The sequence below is a fragment of the Dermacentor andersoni genome, chromosome 6 (assembly GCF_023375885.2).
Source record: "Dermacentor andersoni chromosome 6, qqDerAnde1_hic_scaffold, whole genome shotgun sequence".
In the NCBI taxonomy this organism is placed as follows: Eukaryota; Metazoa; Arthropoda; class Arachnida; order Ixodida; family Ixodidae; genus Dermacentor; species Dermacentor andersoni.
The window spans coordinates 20,366,410-20,385,329 of NC_092819.1; the positions used below are offsets into that span (position 1 = coordinate 20,366,410).

At 44.5% G+C, this 18,920-nt stretch overlaps 1 protein-coding gene and 1 long non-coding RNA gene across 2 annotated transcripts in view; both read right to left on the reverse strand.

The window, feature by feature from the left end:
• LOC126521553 (uncharacterized) overlaps positions 1 to 8,360 on the reverse strand; it is a 32,631-nt gene extending 24,271 nt beyond the window's left edge. Inside the window, exons 1-6 of the mRNA XM_055065918.2 lie at positions 8,274 to 8,360; positions 6,939 to 7,059; positions 4,362 to 4,553; positions 2,449 to 2,648; positions 2,272 to 2,381; positions 1,161 to 1,278 (exon numbers count right to left, since the gene is read on the reverse strand). Of these exons, the coding sequence (XP_054921893.2) occupies positions 1,161 to 1,278; positions 2,272 to 2,381; positions 2,449 to 2,648; positions 4,362 to 4,553; positions 6,939 to 7,059; positions 8,274 to 8,360 (828 nt within the window). The remainder of the gene's footprint in view (positions 1 to 1,160; positions 1,279 to 2,271; positions 2,382 to 2,448; positions 2,649 to 4,361; positions 4,554 to 6,938; positions 7,060 to 8,273) is intronic.
• A 4,009-nt stretch (positions 8,361 to 12,369) lies between these two features.
• LOC140218728 (uncharacterized) lies at positions 12,370 to 13,930 on the reverse strand. Its single transcript, XR_011894897.1, has 3 exons — positions 13,819 to 13,930; positions 12,768 to 12,812; positions 12,370 to 12,411 (listed from the first exon to the last, which is right to left on the reverse strand). It is a non-coding gene; the product is annotated as an uncharacterized lncRNA (long non-coding RNA).
• Between the last annotated feature and the right edge of the window lie 4,990 nt (positions 13,931 to 18,920).

Consider the following 18,920-nt stretch of genomic DNA (forward strand, 5'->3'; position numbering starts at 1 on the left):
CCTCCGGCGTTATTTTGCTGCCTCAAACACAAATTCGCAATATTTCGCACCAATTTTCGCATGAACTCGGATGGTTATAAGAACCACAAAAGGAGCACAGGCAAGGCGCAGAACGCAAGCAGCACTTCACTAAGCTGTCCTATGGACAGGAGCAATCACGCCTGTATAATGTGTAGCGTGGTCACCGCGCGCACAGTGAGTTATCAGTTCCACTTGCAGCGGCAAATTTCACTGGCAGCTTCTTTGCAACTTGAAGTGTGAACTGTTTACATCTAGCAGGTATAGTCGCCTGCAATGCTGACAGGCCTTGATATTGCTTGGAAAAGTTGTTTTGCTAGATATAAGTAACATAAGCCCAGACAGATAGCTTAAATGGACAGGATGTGGTCTCGCGCGTGGCAGAATGCGACAAGCACCCGCAACGGGCAGGGTAAAGAGAGTACAGGAGGACAAGAAGGACGCTCTTGAACCCATTGAAACGGTCTGTATATCGTGCTCCGCCACGCTTAGACCCAACGAGCAAAAAAGCCAACTTCACAGGGGCAAATTTTGACGAGCTATAGTTTGGTAGAATCATCAGGTCCCACAATGAAAATGGGCCATGACCACCGCAGCCAGGTCGAAAAAAAAACATTTTAATTAAACGTGATTGCATGTTCCTGCGATATTTTCATTTATGTCGATGCACACTGTTGTGGTGCATCCTCGAAGAATTATTTGCAGGCCCAGGTTAATTTTTGAACGGCAAAGCCAAAAAAAGTTGAGAGTTTTAAATTTTCAAAAACGACAGTTCTTGACAATAAATACTTAGCATCTACATGCTCGGCTTTCGCAGGTTAGAATGTTTACACCATGTCTTCTATTTATTCGCCTAATATGTCTGATGCAATTATGTTTATGCGCCAAACGGAGAAAGAAAAAAAAGGGGGGGAGGGATGAGGGAGAACATTCTCCGCGTCACGTTCATAAGTAAACACTGTATTTAAGATGGCAGATGAAATCGTCAATCACCAGCAGAATCCTTGAGGGGACGAGAAGCGTGATCGTAAGCTCTACTTCCGTTAATTAATATTGCAAGTACAGACAAATTAGGATGTCCGCACATGTGAGGACTAACAAGCGCTGTTCAAAGTTAAAAAAGCAGAAACGTCGTTGCTCACCATAGGAACGCTCTGACTACAACCATCGCCCGTATCGGTGTACATTGAAGGGTACGCTGTCTTGCAAAACGACCACGACCGCGTGAAGTGGGTCTGAAGAATGACGACTTCAGAAAGCCTGGAAAATCAAAGCAAACGTATACATAGCGTGAACTGAGTCCATCATCTCCGGAACTACTTCATGTGTCACGGCAGATGCAGAAGGAAGATAACACTAAAACAAACGGCGTCATTCGGCAATAAAAAACCTAGAAATTAACAATACATGCTGGTAGAAAGCCTTTTATGCTTTCTGTGCAACGGTGATCTACATGTACACTAATTGAAAGGCGAGCAACAACTGCGGATACGACTATGTGCACTTTCCGACCACCCTTTGTTTTATAGTGGAACTCGTTTGCTGATTGGTCAGAAACGGCTAAATTAGTAAAGAAAGGGCATGAATAAAATTCGTCGCTAAGAATTGTTAGAAATATACATTAAGGGACAAAATATGACTACGTTTGATGTTCATGCGTTCTTCTATGGCTTGCAGCACGTTGCCGGCTAAACCGAGGCGTGCATAAAATGAAAAATGACGTTACAATGGCTGTGCACTAGATGCACTCGATTACAGATAAAGCTATGAAGTCCCGTATGCAGGTTACTTAAAGGTAGGGCGATCATGGCGCCATGCGTCAACTCGCGAAACTTTGGTTACCGAGTCACTCTTAATTGGTGGTTACTAAAACTACTTCGTATTTTACGTCCACAGCGTCTTGTAAAAAACATCGACCGTACTACATCGATCGTCAAGAAATAGCGTTCGCAGAATGCGACTTGCAAATGGTACTTTACAGTTTGGGTCAGAGGTTTAGTGATTTTTGATATTATTATTATTATTATTATTATTATTATTATTATTATTATTATTATTATTATTATTATTATTATTATTCAAAAGACCATTACTTGGCAAATAATGCGACACAAGCACTTCGAATTGCTTGCGCGGTAAATAATGCGACATGTGCTTCTAGGCAGGACACATACGTTTTGAGGGAAGAATACGTCGCTGAGTTTGTTCACAGGCTATATAAGCATCCGTCAGACATGAATACTTTGTTCTTACGTGAAAAGCAAGGCGAAGCGCTTTAGGACAAGAGTTGGATCTTCGTCGTAATCCTGAACCTCTACTCCGAGAATAATTGAGTGCTGAGCAAGGAGTCTTCTTTTTAGAAGCTGGAAGTCAAAATAAGTTTAATAGCATGATTCTGAACGAGCTTTTAAACAGTTACGGTGCACTCACCTTGACAAATATCGTAAGGGTAGACAACTCCGTCGAGAAAAACTTTTGTTCAACAATTGCCACACCGTCAAAGCCATTAACGATGAGGCGTTTCACAATCCCTTTAAGAGCGCCTTCGTCTTCGTCGAACGAAGGATGTATGCGAATTAGAAACTTAGTTCTGGAGCCCACGTATTCTTTCACGTCTGACACGTTTAGTGCTGGAAAGCGGAAAAAAAAGGTGGAGATGCGTGAAATTGGCAACAAACAAACTAGAAAAGCAAACCACAGCTCAACTCAGTGTACCACGCAATAACGACAACTAAAATGAGGATATGTAATGACATTTCCCTTAGTTCGATCGGGCGCGAAGGTTAATAGAGTCCTTCAACACTTCTCACCGAAACAGCCACACCCCATCTGCGGCATTCTATCACACATCGTTATTGCGATCGCGTTAAATCAACGGTGTTCTACATTTACTGTCTCTCTTGATGCCTTTGTCTAGTCACCTACTGATGCTGCATCATTTTGTTATAATCTGTGCAACTACAAGTAGCCAATGCTGTTTTATTTATTTACTTATTTATTTATTTATTTATTTATTTATTTATTTATTTATTTATTTATTTATTAGGTGGTTGGTTTGTTGATTTGCTTTATGAGGAGTGGGCCTACTTCAGGTGTTTTAACGCCTTGAGACTTTTTCTCCTCCGCTTTACCAAGGCAAGCCGCGCGTATAGCACCAAGGCATTAGCGCTTGCACTTACGACGTCACTTTGCTGCGTGACGTCACGACATTCCTTCCTCAGTCTGTATGTATTTATGCAACTTTGCCTAATTTCATAAAGCACCATGATAACTACAGAGCTGGCTCTAGTTAATCAGTGGTCAAAATAAAAGACTGTTCATTCGCAAAAGAGAGAGAGAGAGAGAGAAAAGAAAACGGTTTTAGGTATCGCTACCGCCAAGGGCGTGGACGAATTTTTATCTAATCAGCTGCAACCAACTCAAGTTTTCCCGATGTCGCCAGGTTTCACCCAGTCGAGGCCAGCATAATCCGACGATTTTTTGTATGAATCCAATAAATTGCGTCCAGCCACTGCTGATCGGTTCCGGCGATTACGCGAGGCGTCGCTCGAACCTAGTGACCAACGGAACCAGCTTGCAGTAGCATTGACGAAGTATCGCTACATTTATTTATTCCGTTAGCCTCTCTAATGTGGCTGTTTCAACTAGCGTAGCGTTGCTGGTACTCGGCTCGTCTTCACCGCAGCTATTGCGTCACTAAACTCCACGCTCATGACGCGTCGGCGGTGCGTACTTAGCGGTCTTTCTTACAACTGCAGATCGAGACCAACGTTGCTTGCTGTCAAACGATATGTACGCAATATGCAAGTACTCTGTTTTGGTCTAGCTGACTCATTCCAAACCAGTAATGTACTGCAGGACAAGAAGCGATTACAACCGCCTTTCTTTTTATCTAGGTTCTTTCCGCCCAGTTGTTTTCGTTGGTTTTTGTCGCCTTGCTGTTTATCTTTTTTTGTCGCTCCATGCGTGTACCCTTGTGTTCCGGTGATGGGACAAAGGTTATTCAGTTTTTCGCGTGTCTTGCAGATGTTACGTATAACAATTATGCCTTTACATTGGCTTCTCGTCGTTTGATACAATAAGTACTGGTAGTCTGCCAGTAGACCTTCCGTCGTTCTCGGAAATTTTCGAGCAGTAAATTACCTGTGCAGCATGCAACGTGGTATAAGTAACCCCCATGACATTCATCAGGCCTAGAACATTTTTTTCTTCAAGTAGAGACGCGAATGGTCAATAATAAGAATTTTGGAAAAAAGCATTTTCTAGCATATTGAATCTACTCCGCAGGCAGTTCGTTAGAAAGAAACCGAAGGCACGGCGTAAAGACGCGAAGCATGCTTCACCTGAAGTTGCGCTGGTGTGGTCCCAGTCTTCAGGGTCGAACACGTAGTGGGTGCAATGTCGACGAGGCAGCGCGTGTAGCTGCGACCAAGAGGAGCTCACCAGACAGACGAATGGCCGGTGCGTGGACCTCGAGTGAGACTCGTTGCTTCCGTGCGAATTAGGCTTGGGAGGCGCAAAGTTTTGCTTCACACCTGCGTCAAAAAAAAAATCGGAACGCGATGTGCACTTAACAACAGGTTTATTTTGTTGCCATACTCCTTTGACATAAAACCCTTTTTTTTTTACACATTTCGCACTTTCTGCGTATTTACGATAGTATTATTACAAAGTATAAGAACACAGTAAAGAAAGAAAGAAACGTGCAAGCAATATTTGGCCTCTTCAAATCGTTTTTTATCAAAGCCCTTACATAGCAGCCAACTTGTGAGAAGCAGTTGACGAAAAAACGCACCAATCATTACAATTATTTGCTTTTCTTACAGCAGCAGTGCAAGAGTATAAACTACAAAATGAGAGCTAATTTTAATCGGCAACACAATAAAAAGAACAATTTCATTCCATAAGGAATGACTACAGTTCATCTTGTGGTAAGTACACTCGTCTACAAATCTCAACTCTTGGAAGCAGCAATCTCACTCGCTCTGTCCTTTTCTACTCCTTCCTACTATAAGCCTCTGTTCCCTCGCCCCGCTCGTATGCGCGCCCCCGTATCTTGAACTGATGATATGAAATGCGTGCTGCGCAATGAATGTTAGAGCCAAGCCCTGGCAAGCACCTCCGTGCGAACACACAGAGAAGATCGCGAAGGCAGGATTCGCTCAATTCGAGGATTCTTTTTTCAGATTATGACATCTTTTGTTTCGGATTGACGTGCACCTAATTAAGCAATGGTGAGCAATGGGATCGAAAAGTGAGCAGGTTAATGCGTATTCATCCCGTCATTTGTGCGGTGCTGACAAAGAAAGAAAGAAAGAAAGAAAGAAAGAAAGAAAGAAAGCGCGGACAACAGAAAAGAACAACAGCGCTTGTCCTGTGCACTTCGTTTTCTGCTGTCCCCATTTTACGTTAGCGCTGCACTAATGACATGATGGTTACAATCGATGCAATTGAGATGCGCATTTGGTGTCGTTATATATCTCGAATCATTCTTGTCTGCAATACGTTCACTTTGTTAGTCTCGGCAATCGTTCCCCCAAATGTTCAACAATTTCTGTTTAGCTGGGCATTGATGTCTGTATAGCCGTGGTCAGTTGCTTGCGTATAGCCACGGAACACGAAAATAAAATAAAATAGAAGAGCCAAATGGAAATACGTTACCCATAGGCCACCGCCTTCTCGAGTTCAGGTAGCCTGAGAAAAAGCGTAGCAGTCTCCTTTAAAACCGGCGGAGGGCCTATGCTTGAGGCTATGAGCCGTCAGTTATACTGTACCTGTCATGCGGAATATGTCCTTTATGGCGTTTTCTATATTGGGCAACGGAATAAGACAAGAAGTCACCCAAAATGCACAACCTTATTCGTGTGACCTCACTAACCATTATAGGGACTGTTCTGAAGAACACGCACGTCACTCACGTTCCCGTCTGCCTGGTTATAAGCTGCGAGTGGCAAAAGTCAAGTATTCAGACAGCGAGTAATATGGTCTCCCTCAGTTTTGAGTGTTCTATTAAACTTGGGCAATGATCAATTTGCTTAAGAATAACTACCAGATTAGCTCAATTTTAACTCACTTTACTGGCTCTTTTGTTATTATTTTTCCATTTGCGGATCATTTAACCAGGGTAAGAAGTAGTGTTTACATTCATTATGTTATTTTACGTTAAATACAATCGTCAACTGTGGCACGGTGTTTTGTCGGTCGTGTCTCCTAATTCTAAGCTAATAATGAAAGTTATCATAAGAAAAAGCGGGAGACTTGGAAAACTTCCAGTGTTGTCGAGCGATGTCGAGTGACGAAAATTCGGGTGGTATCTATAGCAGCAAAATGCCACGTCACAATAGACCCTGTGCCTTCATTGAAACTTAAGGCAGGGTCCTGTGCCAGTGAACATGCCACTATTAAATCCGCAGAATCGTGCTAATTCAACCTACCTCTAAACAGACGTTCGCTCCCCAATCATATCATAATAATGAGCGTACAATAAAGCCCATAGTCTACAAATTAAAAGATTGACATAGGCGCAACTGTCATTGCGCCGTGGTTCTTTTTTCTCATACTGACGGTGACGCGTGCATCTGTGTATCAGCAGTATGGCGATAGACTCAATGGATATAAAGAGGCAAATGATACAGAGCACAACACAGCGCAAGGTAGAGTTATAAGCACGACATATTAGAATTAATAAAAGGGAAAAAAAAAAGAGGAAGGAAAGTAACAATTACATGAAGACTTTCTGAAGCGCGCAAACTCTCCTCAATCGGCATTATGCGCGAGTTGTATGTAACTACGTAACGCACTTGGTTAAAGCAGCAAGGAGTCCACCACCATAATTCTGGCCCGTTGGCACACAAGATTCGATGTAGACAATATACAAAAAATAATTTTCTCTGTCGACGCTGCATGCACAGTGCCATTACCTTCTTCTATAGCAGCCAGTCGGGGAAAGCTTGTGCTTCCGCAGGCCGGTTTGTAGTCTTCGTAGTCGACGTTGAACGCCACCACACATGCCGTGGGCTGACGAGCTATCACTTTGGAAACCTGGTGACGTCAAACGGAAACATATTTTACGAGCAATTACGGCTCAAGTAAACAGTACAGAACACAAAGCAAGGGTCTAACCGACACGACAAGAGATCGGCAGCGACATTGCGCACGATGACACGACTGACGACAGATGTGCGCATATGTACCCAGCATGACTGTTAAAGGCTACATTCATTTGCTGACTTGCATACGTGGGCCGGAACAATACATGCACAAGAAAAAAAGCGTTTAGCCATGAAAGGTGGACGGCATTAGAAGAACCATGACGCTGGACAACGCGAACTTGGACAAAGGACGGCGAAAGAGACGACAAACTGAGACAAGCGCTGTTCTTTCAGCTGCAGACTTAGGCCCAAAAGCGAGGTTGCTTTTCATGAAGTCGGGTAGGTCGACATTGCCGTCGGTGTGGACAACACCGTTGTGTCCCTTACTGGATATCGGCGCGTTACGACGGAGACGAAGCAAGGCTTGTAGCCATATTTGTTCCACCGTGTGGTCGACGAGTGCAATGAACTCCCATCACCTTTTCTTCTTGGCTCCGAGGCTCGTTTTTTTTCGCGATGTATCTAGACGTACAGGGACTCGCGGTACAGGCGTCCTTGTCTCAGACACTCAGAAAGCGGGATTTTGAAGACCCTCAACCCGAAACCAATGAATGGTATGAAGCCACCGTACACGATGTGTACCGCTAGGGCAAGCTGCTTGGCACAGGTGCAAAATGAAAGCACGCGAACGCGACACATTACGATACAGGCGCGACACATGACAAGTGGGTCAACAGCGCTTGTCTCCGTTTGTCGTCTCTTTCGCCGTCATTTGTCCAAGTTCACGCTGTCAAACGTGATGGATCAACACCAACTAGCCCGGTCGCATACCTTACTACGGCATTAGAAAAGGCAGAATTGAAGACTTGCTGTTAGTCTTAACGCAGTGGGTGCCTCTGTATACGCACAAGTAGTAGGCATGCAGCATCACTTAGAAAGCACGTGCACTCTCCGCCAGTATGGTATATGTGTTCAAATGGCGATTCTTGCAAGTGAGAGCCTCAGTACTTCTTGTTATTTTGTTGTTCTGTTAAATAATGCCGCTCATGGAACTTTTTCTCATTACAATTAAGTGCGTAGCGGAATGATTACTGGCTTTGTACACAAATCCAGTGTTTCCTCCCATATTGGTGGATAGTGTAGCGCTCAATAAAAATAACGTACTTTGAGCTTTAGGAGCTTAGGTTCTTCGTAGAACTGCCAGATGGTCTCCTTGCGGCGTGACATGGAGCTGGAGGAGTTGGAAGCCATAATTTTCCAATCTCTGCTGTCGCAGATCTGGAAAGAACGGTAGACGTAGGCAAGTGATACGTTTCTTAAGGTACAAGAGAATGGGACATTAATACTCGAAACTTCCCTCTATATACGCTAATATGCCAGCTACAGTAAAAACACTCATACTTTCGTCACAGTTGTATTCTTTAGACACAGGACGCCTCCGTGATTCCCATAAATTCGTGGGAGAGCGCGCTTAACAAAACTATTGCCGCCCTTTTGCTGCTACGTACGTCCGTAAGCTATTCGCGTTTCAACAAGAAGAATCACTCGGGTCAGCGGGTAAAGCCAAAGTCAACTGCTGTTGTAGTGTTGTCACCTCACGAAATAAACGACCAGATAGTTTGGAAAGCGGCACAGCACCCACAAATACGCTAAAGCACAGACGTCGTGATTGCCTAAAGGTAACAAGAAAGTGCGTTTTTCAACAATGAAGTATTTGCCAAGTCTCTTTTCGCTGGACAGAAAGCGAACAATGCCCGAACGCTACGGCAGTCTTGCCACGACTTCTCTACAGGAATCCTACCTCGCTGTAGCCAACGTCGCTCCTGCGTTCGCACGATGGTCGATCGTTAGTTGACGTGAATTGCAAAACAGCCATGTTCACTGAAAGACAAATACTATGGCTCTGGTTTAGGGCTTCCATCCATGACATGGCCGTACTCTGCAGAAACAAGATGAAAAATTAGATACACGGTGTAAGCTACTGCGCAAGAGAGGCCAATTCTGTTTTATAAACAGCACTAGCCACGATAACTTTGAACATACTTTGCTTATCGTTACCTAAAATTAATGTCCTGATTCACAAAGCTCGTCGTTCGCAACACACGCTGTGCCGGCAGCTGACACACTCTTGTTCGTTTACCGCGACGGATGATTCGTGCATGTCCTCACAGACCACTCTTACGCATATGAATAATTTTGTCATTGCCGGCGGTGCCTTGTTCTTGCTGCTCGATACTTGCGCTATTCTCTAACGACAATCTCATACACTTTTACCAGTTACAGTTATGCTCTATATAAGTGCCAAATTAAAACAAAAATGTTACGAGTTTTGGCATTGCCTGTGCTAACTGCAAGCAACAACTAGTATGAGTGCCCACACCATAGAAAATTAACCACATCGGGTCTTAAGCCACACTAGAACAACCTGTTTCAACTCGTTCGTAAAATAGGAACTCACCATGGAAACGGTGAACGCTTTTTTCGGCGCTTCAAAACTCGACGGCGGCTCCATCTGGCAATAACCGCGGCTGTGGTAGAAGTGGGTCTCGAAAACGAATATATCGACTTCCCTGCCAGAAATGGATAAGAAACGACAAGCGTCTTCACATGCAAGATAGAGTTAAAACAAAAGAAACGGCGCAACGACGGGAACGTGTCAGCGACAAGTTAAGATCTTTCTTCGAGCTTCTTTTTCGAACCGAACACAATGCATTCATATTTTTTACCTTGATGTAGAATACATATTCAGCGCTTTTGACAAACCGTGCTATTTGCAAGAATTATTTTCGTGCAGAACATCTTGGTTCAATATATTAGGGCAGAGGACGTAACTTGCTTACTTTACGAGGTCCTTCAGCCGTTTCGTAAGCACCTTTGAAGGTACGTGTATGTCCAAAATTTCGACGCTGAGCATTATTTGTAGATCTGCTTGCAACACGGACCGCATTGCCTGAAAGATAAGAAATGCTCATTAGTGCGACGAATCATAACATTAGCTAGGCAACTTGCAAAGTTGAACTACAGGCGTGAATTCAGTGATACGTGTTATAACTTGCGGGGAGCTTTACAATACTCTCGACTACCAGCACGAAGGGAGTAACTGGGTAACTTGTGCAGAGTACAGGTCGGAAATATCAAATTGTTTAAATTATTATCGCACTCCAAAAAAATTTTGCAAAACACAACATAGCTCACCATGCGTTTACGTAAACGAGGTCAGAGCGGAAACGCAAACGCCTGACGCAGAACAGAAGTGATAAGCTCCACTAAATCTTTGTGGGAAATTTCCATGCAAAGTAATGTTGGTACACACACGCACACGCAAAAACAACGAATTACTAGCATCTTTGTCATTTATTTGGGACTGCACTTCGCATTACACTTTCACTGAGAATACAGTGAATTGAAGTTATTGCTTTGTTCAGCACATACTTAGCGCGACATGAAAATGAATTGTTGGTAACGGCTCAGCACTGAACAACGGCATAGTGTATGGCGAGAGGTGCGACACAAAACGAATAAATTTAACACACGGACGTTAAACTAACAGCTAAGGTTTAATGGAAGAAATCAGACACTTACGCACGCAATGAATACCGGGGGATGCAAAAAAATATGAAGGCGTTTTTTTTAAAATAATCTCGAATAACATACTTAAGTTTGGGCACCTGAGGTTCTTTAACGTGCAACTAAGAATAATCACACGAGTGTCTCATGCAGGCGGGAGTCGAACTCGCAACGTCGTCGTGCTACAAAGGCATAGCCACAGCTGGGCCACCACGGCGGCTATGCCCCTTCTTTGTGTGCGTCTCGTGATCACCATAGTATAGCCGTTGCTTTGTAAATGAACTCTTTGTCACAATAGTAATAAAGAGCACGAAATCCACGGCCGTCTCACGTGAAAGATTTGGGCGAACTTGACGAGCGCGATCGTGGTTCGTGCCAAATGCAACAGTGCGAGACCGTGTAGCGCGTGCCTACGCAGGAAGCCGGCCGCCTGCAGCGCAACATACGCCGCCGCACGTGGACCCGACCGCTCCAAGTGAGCCACGAGGGTCGACGAGCCATCGCCGACCAGGGCCGCCAGATGGCGAGCGTGCTTGAGGGACCAGGCCAGCCTAAGGGCACGATCTGCACTCGGCCGCAGGAATAAGAGGGTGAGTGTGGCTCAGTTACATGATATCAAGGAAGCGTTGATAGAGGTTTCCAGTCAAGAAATGGATTTGAGAGTAGTATGTTAACACTTTTAGTCTGCTGTTATCCGTCATCCCCCACATTAATGAGCACCGAACAATTCCTTAAGAAAAATCTATGATGCAACAAAGGCGTCTACCCGCTTTGATGCAATTATGCTACTAAAACGCATTCTATTCGTTGCTCGCGACTCTCTAAGCCGCGCGAGGTGCGCGACGCTGGCGATGGCACATGACGAGGACGCGCGGCGGCGAAGATGACGCTATAGGATGAATAAACTTCCTATAATAGAAGTTCCCAACCCTGAAGTGGACTGGAGGGTTAACCGGAGGGTTAACCTAGACTGGAGGGTTAACCCAGCCAAACGCACAGGACTCACCAGAAAGGAACACTGTCCGCTCACTCAAGTCGATGGAGAGCCCAGGGTGGACAATGTGCGTGCACAGCCGGTCCGGCACTTGACTGTTGTCGTACAGCTCACCGGACACCACGCACACCAGCGGCCTCCCAGTAGCTGCGAAGAGTTAGCCGGTAGGTTCGATCGGTATTATTGCATTGTTGTTTGTAATTCATTGTGTTCAACTTCAGAGATGTCTGAAGGTATTGCAGCTCATCGCATTTAGCTTTGCATCGGCTCCGTTCAGTTACGAAAGCAACCTGAAATCGCCCGTGCCGCGTCGGTAATTGTGGTTTAATGTTCCACGTTTTAATTCTCCGGCAATGTAAAGCGAAAGAACTGAAAACAAGCACTTGTGAAAATAAGCAAAAAATATAAGAAACCGAAAGTTGACGTTTCGAAGACGCTGCGGTCCTTTTGTCAACAATAGCAACGAAGATGGACGGTTGTCACTCGTACACGGCACAGATGACGAAATAAGCGTGGATATACGTATCTGGTAGATTGAACGCGTACTGTTAACCACGTGTACTCTTGACCGGATGCAAAATGGCTCTAGCAGTAAACGCGCGAATAAGAAATATTCTCTGGAGATGATAGCCACAGCATCCCGTAGAAGCGACACGACAGAACGAACGGAAGTAACGACGCCGGTTATCGAGGACTCACCTGTCTCGTCGTCCTCAAGGACCAATTCGCGGCTTCTGTTTCCTGCACGTAAAGTTGCTTGATATTAAACAGACGTCTGACAAAGACGGCATAAGAGGACCTACATCAACATAACAAAACATTGAACGTTTAGAAGAAGTAGAACGAACAGGACATGTCGATTTTTTACGTGTTACTAAGATAATTGTTGTCGTGTAACATTGTGTCCCAAAATAACGTTCTAAAGGAAAATATTGGCATAAAGATTGTCATTAACAGGCAATTTTAGCACGTAATCTAACACCCTGCTGCAGCAGCTGCACAGACTGAGTGAAGGCCTTCATTGGAGTCGCATTGTGAAGCTATGACATTAACAGTATAACAAGGTCTTTTAGACAGGCACTTATAGAAGCACTTACCGCTTCCTTGCTCTACAGTGACTGGTAGATCAATTTCGGCGCTGTCTGAAAAAGAGAGAAGAGAACAATGCATATCGGACACAGTAGTTGGTGACACAGTCAGAAAGTTTTTCAAAGCAGGGCGCATATACTACGGTTAGGATTCACTGTATAACGATCCAGCTTTTATTGCTTTTAGTACTCGGTGAAGATCTGGCACAATGTACGATGTTTATAAGGCAAACGCTAATGAAATTACTGCCAACTTCTGAGCATCTAAGTAATCATTCGTTTCTATGGCACTATATGAAAAAACATTTATTAGTGGCACCAACATCGAGTGACACTCTTGTTTCTTGCGCAGCACTTCTGGTTCACCTCCTGAGACGACTGGTGAGGAAATTTAAAATAAATAAGAAAAAATAGAAAAAATAGTACAGTACAAAATTTATGGGTTTAATTGCAGATATTACATCGCAGCATAAGTTTAGCTACAAGTTGAGTTACTAAAGTGTCCGGAATAATTAGAATTAATTAGAAATCACTGATTACCACACATAAATGCACAGAATCGTAAATGTTAGAAATCCGCCACGTGAGCACGACCTTGGCGAAATTCCTGGAAACCCGGAAGTAGAAAGCGGAAGTAATGACATCACTAAAAAAGGTGGCATGATATTTAACTGGCTAATTAATGGAAGACAGTCGCCTCCGAGTTCGGTTCGTGCATTGCGTTCGCCTAAAGTTAATCTAAAGAGCACCAGCACCGAAGTGCGAGTGCCACTAAGAGACACCTAAGTCAAAGATTATGGTCGCCTACCATTTCTTTTGGATTATAGCTTGTAGTGCAAGCTTAACATTTTAGAAGACAGTGGTCAGCCCGCCTTGAGCAGTTTTTTTAGAGCAGTGACATCTCTCACCGGTGAGTGTTTACGACTCTCTAGGACACCCTTCAACCCTCTAAAATCCCTCTCTGTTGTTCTCCTTCAAGCTTTTGCAGAACACTGATGTGGTGTAATAAACGAGGCACCATAAATGTCGGAAGGAGCCGTGTACATGTCTCAACGCTTACCCAGTGCCTGCTGCAGCGCTGTCAGACGCGGATACGGCTTTCCGTGACAGCTTCCCCGCCAGTCCTCGAAGTCCGCGTTGAAGACGGCCACGGAGCCGCTTCGTGAGGCCCTCCGAACAGTCAGTGCCTGAGACAAGAATCGATGAGTTCAGCACCGCGTTATAGTGGTACGCTCGAGTACAATTTAGAATGCGGCCGCCAAAAACATTGGCATTTGTGGCCATGACTAGCGCGTGCATTAGTCCCCACGTCACGAATATTTCGCTCTAGTCTAAGGCAAAGCTCTCCATGTCAGAGCCTAGACAATAGTCAGAATTACGTTGCCGCTCACCACTGGTCTTGCTCATTAAACTGTGCTACTCAATAAATGGATTCCTGTGGGGGCTGCGGGACGCTTGTCGGATGCAGAGTACTGGCCTTAGCTTTTACTTATTGGTGGTTCACTGAAAAACTAAATAAAATGGCAGTGTCACCCAAAAGTCGAAGCACTGATAGCGATATGCATGAAGTAGACAACCTTACAAAGTAAGGTTCATAGTTTCTTGTAGGCTGTATCATCATCATCATCATCATCATCATCATCATCATCATCATCATCATCATCCTGGTTGCGCCCACTGCAGGGCAAAGGCCTCTCCCATACTTCTCCAACTACCCCGGTCATGTACTAATTGTGGCCATGTCGTCCCTGCAAACTTCTTAATCTCATCCGCCCACCTAACTTCCTGCCGCCCCTTGCTACGCTTCCCTTCCCTTGGAAGCCAGTCCGTAACCCTTAATGACCATCGGTTATCTTCCCTCCTCATCACATGTCCTGCCCGTGCCCATTTCTTGTATAAAGGGCAGGCTGTATAAAGTGCATTAAACATTCGCATACTAACTAGACAAGCATGGTGTCACGCTTTCATAGACAAACGTGAATAGATTCCACTCGATTACCGCGTGCACTCGCTGTCACAACACTGGCGTGATGGGAGCGCCGGCAGCGGGCAGAGAACGCTCCGTGCCACAGTGCGGCTCTCACCGCAGTCTTCATCGACTCCGGCGACTCAAAAGACAGAACTTCGCTGCCCTTGACAGTGACGGTGGTCGCAGTCGCGGGGACCTCTAACTGTCTCCAGCCGGTCGTGTTACAGACCTGCGAGTCCAGCACGTACACGCGGCATGTGACGAGACTCGCCGCATGTGAACCATTAGCGCGCTGCGAATCTTGTAACTTAATAGCGTTGCGACGGGCGATATTAGACTCTCAGCTGAACCCATTATTTTGGCCAGGCATACACAACATAAATAAGGGGGCTTCTGTTTACGCGGTCGTCTGATTTGGAAACAAATATGAGGGGCGTATAAAAACTATTACTGTTCACTGTCGGACACCGAGGTGGCTAATTAATGAAAGAAAATAAATAAAATAAATAAATGCTGGTGTTGGAACCCTGCCCTACAGATTCGTCCCTTTTGTTTAGGCACCTAAAACTGCAAGCGCTGTCAAAGAAAGGCTACATTGTAGAAGGGACACCTCCCAAGCGGATATTTTTTTTCATATTCAACTGGGTAAACTAAGCGTTTGAGAATAATTTCTGCATCGTTGCTTGTGCGAGCTTTTCTTTCCTTTTCTTTTTTTTCTTTTTTTCTTTTTTTTTGCGCGAGCGGTTAGGCTTATAGGTTTGCAGCAGTGCTACGCTACATTTACCTGCGAGTATTCGACGTGCTCCTCTAGGTTGCAGGACGCCTCCAAAGCAGGGCGTTGGTACACGCGGTACCGAAAGGCTCTCATGTCTACGGACACGAACAACAACGGCCCCTGTGGGTTTTGCTCTTCGACTTGTCTCAGCCATTCAGCAGCCGTGTCCTGAGTGCACGCAAAAGCAAGGAAGGTGTACGGAATACGTTGTCATTGTTGGCTTTTACTAGACAACGTCGGACGATATGACCGGCGCCGTGACATTGCAGATATCATATTTTGCGGATACAGACTGTTTTAAATTCTGAGAGGTCTTCCGTGTCAAAACCACGATCTGATTATGAGGCTCGCCGACACCCGGCAGCGTCACAAAGCAGCAAGCAGCCAGCGAGTTTCCTCGCTTATATATATATATATATATATATATATATATATATATATATATATATATATATATATATATATATATATTCACCATTGTATTCAAGTCTACATGCTTAGGTCGCTTAAGACAACATTATTTGGGCGCGTTAGACGATGGAACTTATTCCACAAACGTGTTACAACGAATATATTCATTTGTTCGCAATGCTAGTACAACACACTTTTCTCCTAAGAACGCCAGAAAAATTAAGCAATGGATTCTTCCGTGGCAGCTTTTGCGTGTTCTCCGAGAGGAGCCAGTAAATTACGCTCACGTAGGTGTAACGTTTCCACACAGCTGCATCCGTTAAGGCTGAAAAGTAAGCTACTTGATAACGTGAACTTAGCTTGCATATCGAGCGATACACAATAAGACGAAAGAGAAATAAGTGCCGGGGCAAACGTTTAGTATCTTCCTTCCTACCTCGCGCTCCATCCATTTCTTCTTGACTTCATCATCTTGTCGTCTTGTTTTACAGCGTTGGTAAATATGCATCCTGACGGCGCCAGTGGTTTTCAAAAGCATTCTGCTCCTCCGATAATGATATATCGTTTTGCAAGAAATCAAATATTCGAAAGAATTGCACAGGTGGTTTCATCGAATAGGTGACTGGACGTCCTACGAGCTGTAGGTATTCTTGACTCTAAAAACATCGTCGGTCTGATAACCTTGCGAACTCGCCGCGGTAGCTCAGTGGCTATGGTGTTAGGCTGCTGAGCACGAAGTCGCGGGATCAAATCCCGGCCGCGGCGTCCGCATTTCGATGGGGGTGAAATGCAAAAACGCTCGTGTCCATAGGGGTCACGTTAAAGATCTCCTGGTAGTCAAAATTAATCCGGAATCCCCCCCCTGCGACATGCCTCATAATCAAATCGTGGTTTTGGCACGTAAAACCTCAGAATTCAATTCTAATAAGCTTGCGACACTTCTCTCTTCAAACATTTTAATATACGTAAAACAAGGTCACCATGCTGATCCCGTATTTCTGAGCTGCTTGGATATGAGCTAGAAGGTTCGGTTTGAACCATTCTGACAGCAAAAAAGAAAAAAAAAATATTGCAAACGAGCACGAGAGAGAAGGCAACCGTGCTTCCTCTCTCCGGATTACTGAAGTTCGTGGTAGCACACGAGAAACTGCACTTAAATCTGTCCGCGCACGTAGCTTTACCATGGGCAAGGTTGGTATGCATGTCCTCCTTTCCTCGTGAAGTGTCGACGCGGGCATGACCCGGCAGGGACCGACGAATCCCGGGTAGTGGGAGTTGAGCACGATCATGTCGGTGAATCTGGAAGAAGAGCAAGATTACACTTTTTGGCAAGGTGTTTTCAAAGCCCGACTACACTGCACTGAACTGCTACACGGAAAGAAACTTCCAGAAAGAGAGATGGAAAACCTGAACCCACATGAACGCTGCGCTCACATATTAACAGTTCACAGCTTGCAGGAAAACATGTGAACTTATAGAGAATAAATCTATATATATATATATATATATATATATATATATATATATATATGCAGCGCCTTTTCGCGCTGCTGCTCAATGAGATCGCCTAGTATATTAGCTGTCAGACAACAGCTTCCTGTTCGCCAACTATAATCACTCGGTGACTCGATCAGTCACATTTTCTCGGCTGCGTGCATCCTCCTTGATCAGAGAACGAATTCTACAAAACGTCCTGTTAACCCTTTACTGCACCTTGTTGCATTTATGCAACATTCCGATGAACGGCGTTAAACACAGAAGCAAAGTCCATTTCAAGCAGCCTGTACTTGTTGTTGCATTTCCGCAACATTAGTCTAAAAAGCGAGCCGCCTTGTGCTGCCATCAGTGCTAACCCTTCGCATCTTCTACGAAAAGAAACGTGGCAGAGGCTGCGCGCGCCCGTCAGCAGTGACACGGATAAGTTTTGCCAATTGTAAATGTATCTCTCCATAAGACAAAGCCCCAAAAACATTCTTATGCTAAGGTCCACATCCTCATGACTCTGTAGATTAAAGAAAACATTGCTATCTCGGAATAGTTTGTTCCTGACGACGGAACACTGCTATGTTGCGCAAATGCAACAATGTGTACTGTACATGGTTTATTTTCTTCAGAAAAGTGAAATGGCTCCGAAACGCTTTGATGGCCGAGCAATTTCTCCTGATAATGAACGCAGCGACCTTTCCAGGAGTGATGACAACCACGAGTGTAAATTCGTTTCGATTCAATATGTGTGCAAAACGTTTTCTGGTCGATCTTTTTTTCAGAAGGATGCGGTGCATCCGCACGCTGCTGTGTCACGTCGTCATGGGCACAGCCTTATGTCTGTGCTTCTATGTTCTAAATTTTGACATTAACGCGAAAGCACTGCATTGTTTCCTGTCTGCACGGGAATCTGCATGACGTAGTGCACGAAGTGTGGGAACCACCTGTGGTGCACAAGCAAGTACAATTGCTTCTTTTTGTTCCACACTAAGTCATGGGTGCACCAATGATTGTGATGTGCAAATAAGCATCTGAGTATGAATCGCACTAAGTCTATCTTTCACCTTCAACTTCTTTATATGCATGTCGTTGCAAATATGCAACATACCCTTTTTCCGCAAATTTAAACCACAGCAATTCGCTAAAGTTAGTTTCCATGGGAGTACAGATACTGTTATCCTTCCCTACAACTCCATGAAAAATATTTTGAGGAAACAAAAAATTATGCAGTAAAGGGTTAAGTTAGGTGTATTCGGTTGAACTCCCGAAGCCTTCTTTAGGAGCCGTATGCTTACGACAATCGTGCGCTAAACTACGCAAATGTCTATTCGCACAAAAAACAAAACAAAAGTAAATGTAGTGTCCTCTTCCAATAGAAAGAGAAACAGAGAACCAAGCTCATTTTTGATAGGCTGGTGGACTCCAAATGAAGCTTTCTTCAGAAAATCTTCATTTTCGAGCTAGGTGTACATTGTAGGGCTATGGTGCAATGGTGAACCAGCCCTGGCCAGGTGGCGCTGCG